This window comes from Amblyomma mixtum, chromosome 3 (genome assembly GCF_055824585.1).
Source record: "Amblyomma mixtum isolate Tamu chromosome 3, ASM5582458v1, whole genome shotgun sequence".
Taxonomy (NCBI): Eukaryota; Metazoa; Arthropoda; class Arachnida; order Ixodida; family Ixodidae; genus Amblyomma; species Amblyomma mixtum.
In genome coordinates, this window is record NC_143014.1 from 372,610,807 (window position 1) to 372,628,652 (window position 17,846).

General features: G+C 49.1%; 1 protein-coding gene across 9 annotated transcripts in view; it reads right to left on the minus strand.

Moving 5' to 3' along the window:
* Positions 1–17,846, minus strand: part of exd (PBX homeobox extradenticle) — a 305,873-nt gene that overhangs the window by 74,465 nt on the left and 213,562 nt on the right. For 6 of the 9 annotated variants that reach the window (XR_016291689.1, XR_016291690.1, XR_016291692.1 and 3 more), the window contains one exon: positions 14,194–17,325. The exons of the other annotated variants lie outside the window; for them this stretch is intronic. Coding sequence is in view for 1 of the 6 variants with exons in the window: in XM_089584315.1 (XP_089440441.1) it covers positions 17,281–17,325 (45 nt within the window). In the remaining 5 variants the exon portion in view is untranslated. Of the gene's footprint in view, positions 1–14,193; positions 17,326–17,846 lie in introns of those variants that run through there. 9 annotated transcript variants of the gene reach the window in all.

A 17,846-nucleotide genomic window follows, 5' to 3' on the forward strand; every position in this document is an offset into this window, starting at 1 on the left:
TAAGTAACACTTTTGTTTTTAGATTTTTGTTTTTGTCGGTGCGACTTATATACGGCGAAAAAAAAATGACGCGCAACCGCGCGCCATCTTTTGCCGTTCCTGAAACTATGTTCGAAAAGAAAATGAACGAGAAAAAGAATCGAGCTACTACAGTTTTAGCGCAATGCGATCCGCTTCCGTGATCCGCTGCCGCGGGAACCCAACTACGACTGCACACACTGGAAGGTGTGCACCCTCAAGGTCATCTGCGCGACGCGCAGGTAGCTCCCCGCGGATGCGGTTCGCGGTACCGGAAAGCGGACCGCGCTTTGCTGAAACAGTACCTTCGAAATGTTATACCATGGCTAGAATCCGAAAATCTCGGCACAACAACAAGGAATGCTCTCCACTCATGCTCTCCAGGACATCCAGTCATGCTCTCGAAAGTTTCGATTTCAGCGTCGCATGGTCATGGCTTCGCGCACGTCGTGCGTTCGTAGTCAACATGACGCCACCTGCGAGGCGAAGAAGCTACGATGAAAAGCTGATGTTGAGTGCCGTTAAATATGCGCTGGAGAACGGGAATCACGCAGCAGAGAAGCAGCCCGACGCGAGTGAAAAAAAAAATTATCCTGTACAATCAGCTTCTTTTTGAAAGGGCAACGAAGGGAACCACAGAATCTACGCCCACTGAGAACTTGGCGGGGTCAGTTGTCAGTCAGTCAGTCACAAAACTTTAATGTCGGTAGTGAGAGTGATGGGGTCTACGCCATCAGTCGGTGCTGAAGGCGACCTCTTGAGCTCGTGCTGTGACCTGGACTTGTACTTCCGGATTAGAGCTGGCCAGCAGGGTCTCGCACTTTTGCGAGCCTACAAGCCTCTGGAGTTCTTCGGGCGGCGGGCAGTCCCAAAAGATGTGTTCCTCCGTGGCTCTCTGGCCACATTTTGAGCAAGAGGGTTTGAATTCGTCTCGCTTGATGTGGTGCATTCTTACCGGGTTTGGGAGAGTATTGGTTTGGAGTTGCCTCCATCTATCCTCTTGAGCTTTGGTGAGACTCTTTCTGAGGTGGCGGCAGAGTCTGTTTAGCGAACTTAAAGTGCTGGGTAGCGTGCCGTTTCCGCACTTCGGGCGAGCAAACACGTGTAAGTCGCCGGTTATGAATGTCTGCACCATGCGTATTTCCGGCGTGTCCCCCATACCACGGGTGGCCAGAGTAAACCCTTACGTTATGGGGGTCTATTTCGCTTCTGTGTTTTCATTACGTGGAGTGACAAGGTTCCCGGCCAGCGTGGTGCCCACCCTCACATAAATACAAAGGACTGTTTGAAGGATTCTTAGAAAAATTGCGTTTTTCGCTAGTGCTTCCTAACGCAGACGTAGGATAAAACGCGGCGCCCGAGAAGTTTGTTCGTAAGTAACTACGAATTTAGGCTTAGTGCACATTCCTCGTATTTTGTCACAATGTAGCAGCATGTAGCAGGTTTTCCCTTTTGGCGCAGTTTGGCGAAGTTCGCGCACCAATCACATCAATGCCATCCGGGCAGTCTTCTTGGACCCTTCGTTTTTAACGTCATATTAATGTTAGAATCAATATAGCAGACAACCTAAAATACATCCTGTGCGCTGACGATACGAGTATTTTCTTTAGTAGCCCGCATCCGGAAGACTTCTCAAAGCTAATATTGTTTTTTTGCATCAATGAATGGCCTAAATCAAAAGGCTTAACCGTAAACACCAAAAAATCTAAAGCGGTTTTTTCGGCCAGTTAATTTTTCAGTTATTACTATCACTCCATTCCTACTCGTTAATGATGAGTCAGTCCATTGGCGTCGTTTCTGACTTACGTACGAGATGGAATATGATCGGGTAAACGAAACAATGAAGAAACTATGAATGTCAGTCGGTCTTGTATCAAGATGTCGATACGAATTCCCCTCTCGTCTAAAACAGTAATCGTATAATGACGCTTGAAGTACAGTGGTGAGCAGCCTTGTCTAGAGTGCTTGAGCAGTGCGCACTTGGTAACAAAAACCGAAATTAGAGAGCAGCCCCTCATTACAGGGCAAAGTTTTCGTGCCTGCTTTGTTTACGAGGCTATCTGGCGCTACTTCCGTGCAAGCGTTGCAGCTGGACCCTAGAGGCTGCCACAAAATCTGGATTTGTTTGCAAGGAAGTGCACCGCCCGAGCGCTCTAGACAAGGCTGCTCACCACTGTACTGCCATCTAGTATGGTCAAAGTCAAAAAGTAATCTTTAGAAATTATTAGGCACGCAAAAGAAAGGAATTCGGGCTCTTTCTGGAGCTGGTTATATAGGGCACAGACGAGGTTTTTCCTTAAATATAAAATTATACCTGTTGACCGCCTCTTTGACTATCCTCTCCTGTACTGTCTTAAGTTTTCTCACCCTATAGTCTACGATTTAACTAACGGCTACACCAGAAAGTATTACGCGAGCCTGCGATAAATGAGCGCTTTCGCTCACTCGAAGTAATTATGGCAAACAAGCATTGCCGTTCTTAATACCACATACAGTCCACAAATATCAGAAAAATAAAAATGACGCTTACTCTCACCCTCTTTAGGATTTTAAGTTTTGCATTGTTAACAGAGATGAGTAGTCTTTCCTACCTGCATCTTTTTGTGTATTTACGTGCATTTCGTATTACTTCGTCAGTTTGCATTGCACATGTTGCGGGGGCAATATTCAAGCATACTATTCTGTGGTGCATTTGTTATGTTTTAAGCTCTATCTGTATTCGAGCTGAATCTGTACCACCTTTTGCTTTGTTTCATTTCTCCCTCACCAAAGAGTACCTTTTGTCAGTAGGGTCCACACACACTCGAGCTGCTTAACTGCAGCTTTTCGTCTGGGTTCGATCCCTGCCATGTGTACGTGAAGGGCAAATAAAACAAATTTATTACTACTACTAATAAAAACGAATCCAACTAGATTTCCTTCATCGACTTCGTCATGAATTTATCAATAAGTGCTACTAAAGCCAAGTTAGTAGAATATCCAGGGCGAAAACAAAACTGCCAAGGCGACAACTGATTAAATTTGTTGAAACACGTGCTGTTCAAATAGTTTTCCTACCATCTTACTGAATAAAAGGAGAATGGATATGGGCCGGTAATTAGATATAAAGGTTTCGTCCCCTTTCTGAATATTGGAATTATTTTGCTCTAACACGCCAGTTTGAAAATGACGTTTGAAAATGACGTCTACTGTGAGAGCGAAGACGTCGGCTATGACTAAAATTGTTTCAGTGATATGAGGGTAGTGGACGAAGGTTGCAGGTTTTAAATTAACATATGAGGTGGTGGGTGAAAGAAAAAGGAATGTGGAACAAGGCGATGACTATGAGCACGTGTCAAGCGGCGTGAATCAGAAAAAAAAGTACCGAATGCGTGAGCAATACTGTCAGGCTCGGTGAACGTTTAGACGTTATATTTTACGTCCAAGTATTTCTGGAAGTGTTGTTCGGAAATTTGAAATTCACCAGTATTTTGCGAAGTTGACATCAGATGCTAAGATATGATTTTCATGGCACATTTCAACATTTTCTGCAACGATCATGCAGCCAGAGGTCAAAAGGTCGTTTAATAACTTTGCAGTTAAGGTTTCCTTTTCTCCTTAGGCGACTTAGCAAGGATTAAAGGTACAGTGAAGAGGAATCTGAACTCGAATTTTTACCGCTGGAACTCGATCTACCCGTTCCGAACGTTCTTAAAAACTGCGAATCATTGCCCTGTGCGGCCGATTTCCCTCCATTAAATCGGATTAACGTCCGGCTCCCGCCTTTTATTTTCGAATTCTCCGCAGACTGGCAGAGGAGCCGACCAACCTTTCACCCAGTCCCGTGGCGGCTTGCCGCTCTGCCATCGGCGGAGTGATACGTAGTGTTCGGAGAAAGCAAAGAGCACACGCGCATTTTTATTTCCGTGGGCCTAATTTGCAGCTGTGTAGTCTCTGACTAGCTCTATTTATTCGGGGAAACCTAAAAAACAAAATAAACGCTAAAGCAAAGCCGCCATGCGACTGACAACCCGAAAGGTACTCCATGCGTTAGTCGACTCCTCCCACCGTCTGTGGGGTATTAAAAGAAAAAAAAAAAGGCGGGAGCCGGACGTTAATCCGATTTAAATGAGGGAAATCGGCCTCGCAGGGCGATAATTCGCAGTATCTAACAATGCTCGAAACGTGTAGATCGAGTACCCGCGGCAAAAAGACGAGTTCAGATTCCTCTTCAGTGCATCTTTAAGGTAACCAAGGATTTTGCGGCGATAAGCAATTGTTTCGATGCGGAACTACCGACGTCGACGATGGTAAGCAAGCAGTTATAACGGAAGAAAACTCGCTGTAACATGTTTGGGCAGTTTGACAGGATGTGACTCGCTACCAGTTCAGTTTTCTTTCATTAAAATCGGTTTTAAGATAACGGGTCTGCTAGTGAGAACTACTTACAGGGGCTCTGAAAAGGGGATCTCAATAAAGTTGCTGTATGCCTGGGATGCTAAAGGACACCGCTTCACGAATATCCGTCAGCGAGAATGCGATTTGTAGAAGCCGGTTTATCAGTGGTCAAAATTCTATTTTCAGCGTCTTCGCGCCATTCCCTCTCCTCTCGTCACTTTTTGCACGCTGGAAGGTCGGCGCTCGTCCGTCGGCCCCGCCTCCGGGGGCGGAGCTTCCTGACCCACCCGAGCTACGACGCTTATTGGCCGCGGCAATTGTAACTCCCTGACGTGTGAAAGAATCTAACCAATAGACATCTCTCATGACCAAATATTTAGGGGAATCCCCCAAGGTGGAGTAGATTTGTAATAAGGGAGTAATTACTCATTGACGTCCACCCGAGCGCAGCCATACGGCCACAAAGGAAAGCTATACAGCTTTCACAGAAACTTCGTAGTTAAAGAAAAATTCGTCCTGGTCCGGGGTTCGAACCCGGGACCACCGCTACACCGGAGCAGTCGCTCTACCAATTGAGCTAACCGGGACGGCAAGCTTATGGTAGGGCGAGAGCGAATTGATCTATAACTATAGCATGAAAAAGTCGCCGGAAAGGGCTCGCAAAACTTTCGCGCGTGATTGCGGGCTCTCTGCTGCGTGGAAACGAAGCGCAATAGGATGATGATCAGTGATGCTAACGCGCACGGTGAAAGCATCAGGAGGCGACAACAGATGCGTTACAGCGTGGTGAATTAGTCGACCTAAACTGTTATCGACGCAAAGGGTTGTAAGGTTAATACTTACTGATTCTAGCCCATAAACCTCGAAAGCAATTGCTGTAATCGTTAAAACGCGATTACAATGTATTCGTTCTCATATGAATGGGATTCTAATACGTCCCTCAATGCAGCGCGAAAAGCAGTAACAGATACTGCAAACAACGATGTCGTTACTTACAAAACGTGGATCATCGAGTTCAATCCACACACATTCAACATCAGGGACATATAAATGCAAGTCTTATCTGCGTTCGTAATTTATGCCAGACAATGAATATGGCTGAATCACCCTGACCCACCGTGTTTACGAAGAATAGCAGCGTTGAAATTAACTATGCAGTGGGAGGGAGGAGTTAGATGGCAGTTGGTGAAACTCGTGAGCTTCGATGGTCGCCACTGCAGTCGCGCGAGATTGCGACTTGGCAGAAAATAAGCTAAGGTCACCTTCCTTCCGGATTCAGAAGATGACTGGTTGTCGTATCCGACAGTCGATTCGTGGAAAGAAATTTTCAGCACTTTCTCCTTGCTCAGTTTTGGCACTTTTGGAAACAACAATCTTTTGTTATCGGGGGGGGAGGTTCACGTACTCGGGGAGAACCGGCGGCGGCGCTGCGGTCCCTGGCCGCTGCTCCTCGAAAGCGAGCGTAAACTGGCTGACGTAAGCCCGCAGTACGTGCGTCGAGCAATTTCGCGCCTTTGCAGTGCTGTCATAGTGAGTGAGGGCGCAGCCTTATACCTGTGCCACACGCGCACAAGAAATGGCAGGAAATGCTTAAGGCTTTAAGTTTGTTAATGCCATTATTTTCGGAGTTGGTGCTACACGTCCACATTCAATGCCATTATCGAAAGTGGCGATGACGATAACGCTTGCAAGGCAATCAAAAGTTGCATCTGAATATAAACATTGCTAAATAGCACAATACATCGGGAATTTTGTTCAAATGTAATGTAAAAACAATTTTCCAGAAAATACGGCTGTTCCTGTTTTACAAGTCGAAAAAGTAGCCATAAACTCGCATGTCAGCACACAAGTGCGGTATAGATGCCTCATGTTAAGAATGAATATTTCCTACTGGTTAGGTATTTGTCACTAACAAAGCTGCATGCTTTTCTGCGTGTGGAATGGGAACGAGAGTACGCATTGCACGGGCGAATGAGTTTTGGCGAACTAAGTAGGTCGCGAATGGCAGTAAGGCTAATGCCATTAAATTTATGCGTGTGGCATCACACGAATGCCATTAAAACTTAAGGCAGTAAGCACTTAATGGCATTAAATCTGCCCGTGTGGCACGGGTATTACTCAGCCAGTTTACACTCGCAGCCGGGGAGCAGCGGCCAGCGCCAGGGACCGCAGCGCCGCCGCTCGGTTACTTTTGGCAGAGAACGGCGCATACCCTGGTTGCGTACTGATTACAAGCCTTAGGTTTTTCAATCCCCACTAGGCAAACTTTAAACACTTGCAGCTTTTACAGCGAATAAATTTACCTTAATGTCTTCAGCCTGAATGATTTCGCGAGCAAGTTTGCGAGTATTCCTAGTGACGACACTGAATGTTGCACAGATAGATTTGCACTTAGATTTGCATTTATTGCAATGTACATAAAGAAAACCACCTTTTGAAATTGTAGCAGGGCCTTTTCAACTTGCAAACTTTCTGCGCGCTTCCAGGGGCTGAAAAAACTGCTTTGACGAGAAAAAGACGAGTTCAGATCCCTTTTTAGTGCACCTTTGGCATGCACTGATATCACATAGTAACAGGCCTCCAGCATTCCGCCTCCCTCGAAATGCCATCGCCGCAGCCGGGATCGAACCCGCGTCTTTCGGATCAGCAGCCGAGCGCCACAACTCCCGAGCCACCGCGGTGGCTGAGGCATGCGAATTGTATTTGAATGATATATTGCGGGAAAGCCCTAAAAGAACTCCTTCTAAGGTTTGCGCCTTTTATGATCCCAAACCATCCCGGCTTTTTTAATTACTATTTTGCGGCAGATATTGCGCGCCGATGTTCAGATCCCATATTATTGGCATCATCATCATCAGCCCGACTAGGCCCACTTGAGGACAAAAACCACTCTGATGTTTCTCCAATTAACCCTTTGCCCGTTGCGCCCACCGTATACCCGCAAACTTCTTAATCACATCCGCCCACCACCTAACTTTCTGTAGCCCCCTGCTACGCTAGCCGTTATCGTGTCTTCGCATTGCATGCCCTGCCCAAGCCAATTTCTTCATCTTTATTTCGACTAGGATGCCATTAACGAATGTTTGTTCCCTCCGCCCTCTCCCTGTCCCTTAACGTTACACCTATCATTTGTCTTTCCATAGCACGCTTTGTTGTCCTTAACTTTAGCTGAACTCTTTCCATTCCTCGACGTTTCTGCCCCATAGGTGAGTACCGGTAAGCTGTAGTAGACTTTTCTATAGAGTGACATTGGTAAACTGCCATCCATGGTCTGAGAGAATTTCTTGCAAAATGCGCTCCACCCCACTCTTATTCTTCTAGTTATTTCCTTCTCGTGATTCGGATCTGCGATCCCTACCTGCCCTATGTAGACGTATTCCCTTACCACTTCCAGCACCTCGCTACCAATTGTAAAATCCTGTTTCCTTCCGAGACTGTTGAACATTGGTTTGGTGTTCTGCATATTAATTTTTACACCCACCGTTCTGTTCTGCATGTCTAACTGACTGATCATGCTTTGCACTTAATCTCCTGTGACTTAGCATGGCAATGTCCTCAGCGAATCGCAGATTATTTAGGTATTGTCCAATAAGTCTTATCCTCAACTTGAGCTTAACTTTATAGTGCCTATTTCTCTCCATTCCGTGGCTAAAATAAATTTAAATGACAATTTTTGGCGACTAAATATGCGGCTTCTGATCAGCACTCACCGCTTCATGACGATTTCTTTCACAACCCACCGCCACTTTTCAATGCCTCGATCATCGTTGCAAAGTTAAGCTTACCACGCGCCGCCCATGACTTTTCGCGAAGTCCGCGTACGATCACTGAATGAAACTGTTTGCCACCAAGTATCACTACCGAGTCTGAATAAGATCTAACAAAACCCACACACCTAATGCTGCCATCCTTCCTCTTTTCTGATCTGAAGATGCGGCTATGCTGGCGATTGATGATAGACCCTGGAATTCTGTAGCCATGCATTTGTGCTAAGTTTTAGTGATTTACCTGCTTCCAACGCTGTACTTTCTTGTGCGCGCTAGTATTCGCAAAGCTAAGATGAATACTGTGTGTTATTTTCTTCGTTTGTTTTTTTTAGCGTTAGATTGCGGGATTTTATTTGTCACTCTATTTACTTGTCGATCAATTGAATCAAATGAAAACAAATTCTAGAGCAAAGCTGGAGCAGTACCTTACCGGGGGCGTTGCCATGACGACAGTGCATGCCGTAGTTAGGCTTAACGTCAAGAAATTCTTGAATGTATCTAAAAAACGATGACTATTTCTCACCTATATCATTAGGGAGGGGTGAGAATGTGAAAAATAAAAGTGAATACAAACGTTTAGAGCGAGCTATCGCGTCGAAAAATCCAGCGGCGATGCAGTATTTTGTCCGAAGCGGGCAAGCAGGGCGCCGCCATGTTGCCAACGTTAACGACGCAAGCCCCGCAATCAACGCAACGCGAAGTCCGCTGGCTTGCGTACGTACGCAAGACTCTCGCTTGTGTTCTGCGCATGCGCACTACGGTCGCCGCTAGCTCCTTGCGTACGTTAAGCCTTTGCGGACGCACAGCTAAAACTGTCTTAACAATAACGCCGATGCTTGTGCCCTGCCGTTTTCTCAATGAATACTGATTTAAAACGCGGTTAACGCTTTTGGATGTGCAAAAAAGTTTGCTAATTTCTTGCATCGCCGACATTCATACCAAAAATCTTACCAGCATCAGGAATCCTGATTGCAATGTAACCGGATTTTATCGGAAGAAACAAGATTTGTGCCAGTCCGATTTGCGGCAAACACGTTGACACCGAACCCAAACGGATTTGTACGCGTCCGATATAGCTAGGAGTTGGACTTAAAGGTCTAAATCGAAAAAAAAGAGAGACAAAGACACACCGAATTCAATTTTGTAAATCAGGTTTTAACCGAAAAAGGGAGGCTACAGCTAGCTTGCTATTAAGTAGGAACAACCCTATCGAAGGTGGAAATTTACAATGTACTTACGCTAGGAAGGGACGTGGTGAGATGGCGGTACCTTTGGATTAAGCAGCGCAGTCGTGCGTTTTGAGGCACTGCTCCACTACCTTACACGGCTCTGCACACCGCGTGGCTGGCGTAGCGCTGTTCACTGCCATTACCCGTAACCCTTGTTCCATTCCTCAGGTGCATATGAGGACACTGACGCGAAACTATGCATAAATGTCACGAGAAAGCTCTGGTTGCCGTGACTGTTAAGCGCAGTTCCGTCGCTGTGCGACGCCCCGTCGTTTGAACAGCAATATGACATCCCACATTTAGGAAGTCGAATTCGCGGTGCCGTTACTTTCGCTAATGGCGATAACACGCCCTCCATAAATACGACCATTTATGCGTTAACTGTTCGTAAGTCAAATGCTCGAGCTGGCACGCTGAGATAAACGCATAAGTAATTCTGACCGCATTTAGACGGCACATTATACGGCCGGAAAAAAAAACAAGCAAAAACTGGGTTCTGAAATAACAACCGAAAAGAAAGTGCAGCCCCTAGATACAGCGCCCGTACCGGAGAGACCGGTACTGTCAGAGCTCAAACAGCCTTAACCGGGTCCGGTTCGGCGCTGGCATCGGAGAGACCGCCGCTTTCCCCGGATCCTGCACATAGCTCGTAGCGGAGGTATCCCAACAGTGAAATCATTTTGTGATTGTTTCAAGCTGGGAGGTGAGCCGATAACTTTTTGAGCCAGCTTTAGCGATGCAGCAGTACTGGCGAACGGTTTGCAACTCATAAGTGAAAAAAAGAAAAAAGAAAAAAAAGAACGTAGGTCTCCATCAGCAACGTAAAAAAATCGCTTAATAAAGCACGGTGCGTGACTAGTTGGTGATGCACTGCTCCTAGAATAGTAATTCAGCGCTACCTATTTCGGACGAGCCCACCGACAGATGTGATAGCACAGGGCTCCGTCCTGTCTGAAATAGGCAACGCTGAATTACTTTTCCAGACGCAATGAGAAAAAAATGCTCGAGGATAACTTAAACACAGCGCTGACCAACGAAATATATAGCTTGAGACGGAAAAGAATAGCGCCTGCGAAGAAAAACACAACCGAAGAACGACGCAGGACAAGCGCTACAGTGCGACGCAGTAGCTACGAAGTAGCTACGACGAATTCGCTACCTTTGCGGATCGGCCAATAGTGGAAGGAGCGGTACAAAGATTGTGACGCGTGAAAAATAAAGCACTAGCAAGTAATGAACCATGCATTGAGGAAGAAGAGAAGAAGTAGAACACAAGGCGTGCTTCGCGCAGTTCATACCGCGTTTCCTTCCTCGGGAACACTGCCGACGTTTTTGCTATGCGGAAAGGCGGCCGCGTTGCTAAGAAATTGGCAAAGAAAAGTCCCCCAATTGGTTGCGTCACCTCAATGATGCATTCAGCTCTGCGACCAATCAGAGGCGACACTTGCTGTGAGCGCGGCCGGAAAGCGTAAAAGTGCGGACCGCCTCAACCCTCACCGAGGCAGATTCTACTCGCTGCAACGCATGCGCGCGATCCAAGAAACTACGCGACGTTAGTCAGGGCAGCCGCAGCCTGCACAACAAACTGCTTCCCAGCAAAAGCACGCTCGAAACAGTCGCGATCTGAGTGAGAAATTGCACGCGCATTGTTCACCAAACGGCGCGCTACGCCCTCGATTATCGCGTGTCTGTCAACTACGCAGTAAGTTTGATCGCAGACAGCCTCTGTGGGTTGTTAGGGGATGTGAAACCGGGTACGTTCCACCCGAATGCAGCCTGCCTGCAAGGAAACTTTTCTCGCGAAAGCACGCGTGTACCGTCATCACCGATTTAGCTGCATCTCTAGCTGCGCCTCGGAGAACGAGCACTCGAATGAAAGGCGCTGAATTCCGGCCCCGCGCACTTACCCGCTCGATCCCTTTATCTTTAGTGACAGCTGACGCTGCATGCATGTGGTATACTTCTCGGATATTCTTCAGCCTTAGCACTGCGCCACGCGTCGCGCTTTACACGTTGACGATGTGCACGCAGCAGGAGCGTATACTAAGTGCAATCTCAGAATGCATGCAGAAAGTAGCCGATTGGACGGCTACGACACAGCTTCACCGGCCGCCCGGCAATGGGGGTTCTCAACCTGCTGCGTACAAAAGTTTTCGGGAAGCCGAAATAAAGAGAAAAGTCAATTTCCTCGCTACTAGACGCGCAGCCAGGCACTGATTGAGGGGTCCGCTGTGCAGGTCGCGCCGGGAGCTGTTAAAGCACACCCTGCAGTGCATGGCTGCATGCTTAGGCTGCCCAGTAATTAGGCTTTGTGGCAATTTTAGCATTCCGAAAACTTTTGTGCCCTAGGGCCAAAGCATTGGCCTGCAGTATGGTTAAATAAATAAATAAATAAATAAATAAATAAACGTACGCTCGCCGCGCTGCTTTCCCACTGCCGGCGAAATAGCGTACCTCGAGAACACGCATAAATACGTCCCCAGACGCAGCGCCCCGAATTCGTGCGCTTTTCTGACTAAGAGCTGTGCTCCCGCAAAAATGAAGTATTTGCTATCGCGTGACACCAATTACCCATCACTGTTTAATTCCAGTGTCCCTTTATTATGACCCAGTAGAACTGTTGTTCAACGCTGTTCAGGTTAGCCGGAACTGTCGGTGTCGCTGGTCCGCATGTGAGGCTGAAAGACGCATTACGCCACCAACTGATGAGCCAGATAGCTCTGTGCACAAAGGATTACGAGCGTCCCGAGAGGATGACAAAACAGCCAGCATTGGGGAAATTGACAGGTTTCTACCAAAACCGATGCGTACACTCCAATAAAAAAAAAAGGACCAAAAGGGGGCAAAAAAGTTTGTCTTTTTGGGGACTAACTGACCTGACACTCGCATTCGTCTTTTTCTGGACTAACTGCAAATGGTCTAACTGTTGGTCCCCTTGGAAAGGGGTGTAACAGTCCTCTGGAGCAGCGTGTACGCAAAAATGCAAACAAAGCGCGATTTCCAGCGCAATTTACAGCGGGATAGTTTCCAACAGCACTTGACACACATAATTACGATAAAGGAAACAAACATGAAAATGCCTGGATTCGAACCCACAACCTTTGGATTGGGAACAGAGCACGGATATATGACTAGGCCATTGCAACAATTTTTTTTTCTTTATTGCATGGAAGAACTTCCGTAAAAAGGGGGGGAACTTCAATCAAACTGGTTCGCGTCTCAAGTTACCGGGCTGCTTAATACGAGCCCGCCATAGCCCTAACTCAACACTGCATCCCCATTCATTACAACAGACAGAGTCAAGGAGAAAATAAAAGCCTTATATGCGGTGCACATACATTGCCCGAGTTTACCGCTCGCATCTTTATCAAACGCATTGCTGTTTAAAGCAAAGTACGTCGGTTTTGCTGCCATATGATTTTGCAACAAGCTGCGGTAAGCCTTAATGCCTACGCACAGCGGTCTTCTAAATCGCGTTTTTGGTCAAAAAAAGAAGTGCTGAACTGTGCGTACATTACGACCGGTACTTCAAAACCACAACAGTTCTTTTCTTTTCGTCTATCTTTTTGCGTATAAGGTGGATTTATTACTTGCAATTGGCAGCTGCACATTACAGCCTGTTAAAAACAAATATAGAAGGCCTTGGTTCACCTCGTTTTCTGTTACTGGCAGACAGCGGTGACAGGGAATTGACTGCTTGCCACTCTCCGTGTCGCTAAGTGTCGCCGATACTTACACAGCATCAGATAAGCAAGTAAAAAAGGGCAACGTAATGAAACTACGCATACTAGCTTAAACCTAACCTTTGCAACCCACATTCGACACGTATTAAAGCTCGTAGTGCTTGCTTACGCACTATGTTCGCTGCCAGTCGCTTCGGTCCCACGAAGCCTTTTTCCAACGCAAAACAGTGAGTCTATCCGCCCTGTCACTGACAGAGGCGGTGCTCTCACTGGACTTGTGTACACGACATCCTGCGCTTCAAAAATCTAATACTATTGCAGTCGAGGCCTTCCGCGCGACCTTCGCACGCCGCTATGCTGCGCTTCACACCCCGTTAGTCTCTTTATCAGCAGTTAGTCCGCTGAGTTTGTGGCGAGAGGAGTGCCGTGTGCAAATTTAGGGACTAACCGGCGTTTTGAGGACTAAAGTTTTCATTGCTCCACCCCGGTTGACATCGCTGGTGCCACCTGAAAGCCCGCAAGAAGATTCGGCTAGATACAACTGCAATTGCTACCCTTGGTGAGAAAAAGCGCAGTTACGCTAGACAAGACAAGCAAAATTAATGCTACAGTGCTTGCTACGGTCCGTGGTGAACAGATTTTTTTCCCTAGTCATTTCACAGCTCTTTTGCACCCCTCCTTCCCTTGCCCAGCAACACAGGGCCACCCCGAAGTTTTATACTGGTATAGCCTATCCAGCATAAACTCAAAAGGCGTCAATTCTCTCATGTTTCCGCCCACATCAAAGCCATTATTAAGAAAGCCATTCGTGACCTTGCGACATAGTTTAGTCTACATAACGCTTACTTGTCCAAACATTTCAACCATGAAAGCTGACCTTGAGTTGCGGGGCAAAATGTGCAGACTGTGGCTCTTTTTCACACTCCTTCCTTGCAGATAAGATTCCCTCCACACCGGCGACGCTGAAGCGGTTCATTCGAAAAACGCCTCAACACATCGCATTCTATTCTCCCTCATGCAACTAGGAGCATTTGAGGAGCCCAATAAACAGGACACTTGTGGTCCTATTTATCAGCAGCTTCGGGGCGGGAGGCAGGCCCCGATCCAGAGAGAGACGCCTTCTTCACTTGAAACCTTTTATTCATCTTGGAATCCCAATAACGCAATCGTCCACATATATACACAAGCGATACTTGTTTCTGCAAATCGGGTCAACCAGGAGGGAGAAGATAAAAACGCACAATGAGAGCGACCGGGTGCCTTCTTCCCACCTAAGGGGCCGCCTACTAAAGAGCAAACAGACGCGCTCGTCACAGCAGCCTCCCGTACAAGCTGCTCGTACACTTCGCCTTCTCCGGCTGGCGACACACACGACAACGGTACAAAGAAAAGGGAACGCAGTCGTCCGTAAAAAAGACACGCACACAACAAACAAGGGGGACAGCATCGGACACAAGCGCCTCAACCCTAAACAAACCAATAAAGAAACAGACCTCCCAGCGCCACCAATCACAGCGCGTGCTACCCTGTTATCAGAGGAGTTTATTTACAGCCAATCGCTTCTCTCGCGCCGTTCGGCTAGCTCGCGACGAGCGCCCCCGTGGGCTGCAAGATTGAGCTCAGCATGCACACACGCGGGCGGCTGGCGTCGGGGCTGGCTGGCACCGGCGGTCGCTCATTATGGTGTCTTCAATTAAACAGTAGGGACCCACAGTAAGTGCTGCAGTGTGAGAAAAAAAAAGAGGAAAAAAATGACGCCACCACTGCCGCACAACAGTGAACCTCTAGCAAAAGAGGCCGCGGATTCCAGTGGTGCCACATCCTCCCCTAACCGCGGCACTCACTGCCATTCACAGCAGCCCAACACTCGGCGACGGACAACCGCAGGTGCGCGCACGAACTGCCCACTGCTTCGTACTGCATGTTTTCAGTGGCAGTGAACGGGCCGCTCGGCTCCTGCGACACAAGAACACTGTCCCCGCATGGCCGAACAGAGCTCGATCGCCACTGCTATTCAGCCTATCGGGGCCGCGTGCTGTGCGATGTCGGTGCGTTTCCCCTCACGGCGTGGTCGCGCCTTTCGTTCAACCAATCAGAGATGAAGCAAGGATTTCAAGACGAGACTGTTTGCCGAGAACGTGGAGCGCATACGTCCGATACGGCAGCGAGCTGTCGCAAGGACGGCGGGAAGGTAAATCGAATTAGCCGGCGCAGGGACGTCACTCGGTTATTGCCCCGCTTGACGGCAGAGCACTTGAAATCGATGGCAGCAATACGCCGGCGGCCAACATCGACGCACCGATAGCTGTCATCACGTCGCGGGAATGTTGGCCCAATTATACGCAAACAGGTGCACGTGTTTATTGCGGAGGCAGTGGTGGGAAACTGCGGCCGGCAGATTCCCATACTGACCCTTCTTTATTCTCAGCAAAAGCAGGCAAAGGAGACGTACCCCGTGGGCGTCCGCGCTCGCCGGAGCCCCGGCCGAGTGTCGGCCCGGAGCTGGATCGCGGCGCGCCCCAGAGTGCGCATGCGCCGCTCGCCCCTCGCCCACCGCTCGGGGCCCCTCTCTGCGGAGCTCGCCGGCACGGGTCCTGGCGAGAGCGGCGCAAGAAAATAGGCGTGGCTTGGATCTGCCATTGGCCCGGCAGAAGAGGGGACGAAACCGCCTTGCCCAATGGGCGGCCCAGAAAGCCGGCTTCCTATCGCTTCCCCCCCACTCTTTGCTATCTCAGCACGAGCACTAGTTCTCTAACCGTTGCCCAAGCTGAGACACCCAAGAAAATGAGATAGCCTTCATTTTATTATTCTCGCTTGGCGTCTGCCGCTCGGGAGAGTGGAACGTGCCTATGTCGCTGCTTGTTACTAGCCGGCGCGCAAAAACTTTTCCCCCCGCGGCGGAAAGAAAACTCGACTCTTGAGGAACTGGGTCGAGAGAGCTGGACGGAGAAAGGGAATTAATCAGGAAAGCTGCGAGATAATGAGCCCCATCATAATCAGCACTCCCTGCTGCTCGGCGCAGTTTCACGGCTGCTTTCGTCATCGCCCGCGAATAAAACGCGAGGATTTTTGAGGCGCGCAAAGCAGCATCTGCCGAACAAGTATCAGTGAATCTATCACGCAGGATGTTAATCAACTACAACCGCCCTTTGTAGGACCCACAAGTCCGCATGCACTGGCCTCAAGTTACTCCTCGCAGCTCTAAAACGAAACACCTGTCCAACATTCTTCCCACGAGCCTTTCCATTTTAGATACCGCCAGCACACTGGTGCCTGAGAATGACGTTGCTGAGGCGGCCAGGGGCTTCAGTTTTACTCTCGCGAAATATAAGCTTTCTGCCGGAGGAAGAAGCTCCTCCTCGCGGAAGGAACGGACCCACAGTCCAACCCGGAGCCGTCGCAGTGAGCGTCACGATTAAGGGAGGGGGCGACAGTTTTACTCAAAGGAACAAACAATCGAGATTATAAAACCCGAGTCAGCCTACGCTGCGCGCGACGTGATCGGTGGCTGCTGCTGACGACGACACGAGTCACACGGGGAAATGTGCCACAGCTGCAGTCGTGCAAGAAGAGGCAAAAACAGTGGCAGCCCGGCAAGCACTCTCGGAGGAGTCCCATCGTACACATCAGGACAGGCGTCGCACACGCGAGGAAAAGAACACAGGCGTGTCCACTACTGTCCGTGCGTCAGTTCCGATTTGAGCCGTCCCAACCTCGGCCACAGCTTTCGCGCCCTAGCGGCGTAATTTCGCAAAGGGTCCAATCAAGCTGCTTTGCAATGGACAAAAGCGGTGGCCTCGAGATGGGACACGGGCTCGCGGTCCAGGAGGCCCACACAACGAGGGGTGAAGGGGAGCTCGCTTTTCCCACAGAGAAAAGAGAGAGAGAGCACACAGTCTTCGAGCGGGATGGACCTCCGTCGTTTTCTTGGATGGCGGTGAAGAGGAACGCGAAAGACGCAGAAGCGGATCTCCTTGGCGGCGGCCCCCCCAGGGGCCTGTCCCAAACAGCACGCAGGGTCAGCAGCACCACCTCTTCTTCTTCGGCTGTCTTCTACCCATTTTCGCCGTCGCCAGCACGCACACAGAGAACAAACGCGCACACCGGTGTCCGTATTTGCCTTTCCCCCTTTCTTTTGTTGCTGGAAAAAGAAAGGGGGAAGAAGGAAACAGAGAGGGAGGGGTCCCGCGCAACGTGCCTCTGTCTTTACAAAAAGCCGGCAGGCGACGACGACGCGACACTGGCGCTGCCCTGCGTTAGAGAAAAAGGGGGGGCGGGAGGAGAGGGGTCTCGCTCAAGGCGCTGCGCCTCTCTCGCACACACGGCGTCCGCGCTCTCAAAAACACCACTGCACACGGCCCGGAGGCTTCCGAGCACGCCGGCACCTTCCCAAGGCCCAACTATAGCTAAATGCACACCACGAACAGGACTAGCTACGACCGAGACGTGCTCAAAGGTCTAAGGCACTGAGAGTTGAGCTGCTCTTGCCGCCACAATGACACTGTCCCTGCATAGCTCAAGAGGGCTACTGTGCCCATACCGTCGTCCACAAGGGCTGGGGAAAGCTGGGCGAACGTGGGCCTCGTTAGCAAGGTGAGACCCCTGGCGGCGGTGACGTAAAAACTGGCGTCGGGTTTGTGACAACAGTGACAGGGAGCCATACTCGAAACCAACGCCCACGGCAACAGGTAGCTACAGGTATGCGAGCACCCTGCAGCTACCTGCAGCAAGCGGGACCCCACAAAGCACTGCCATACACACCAATCTGCCAC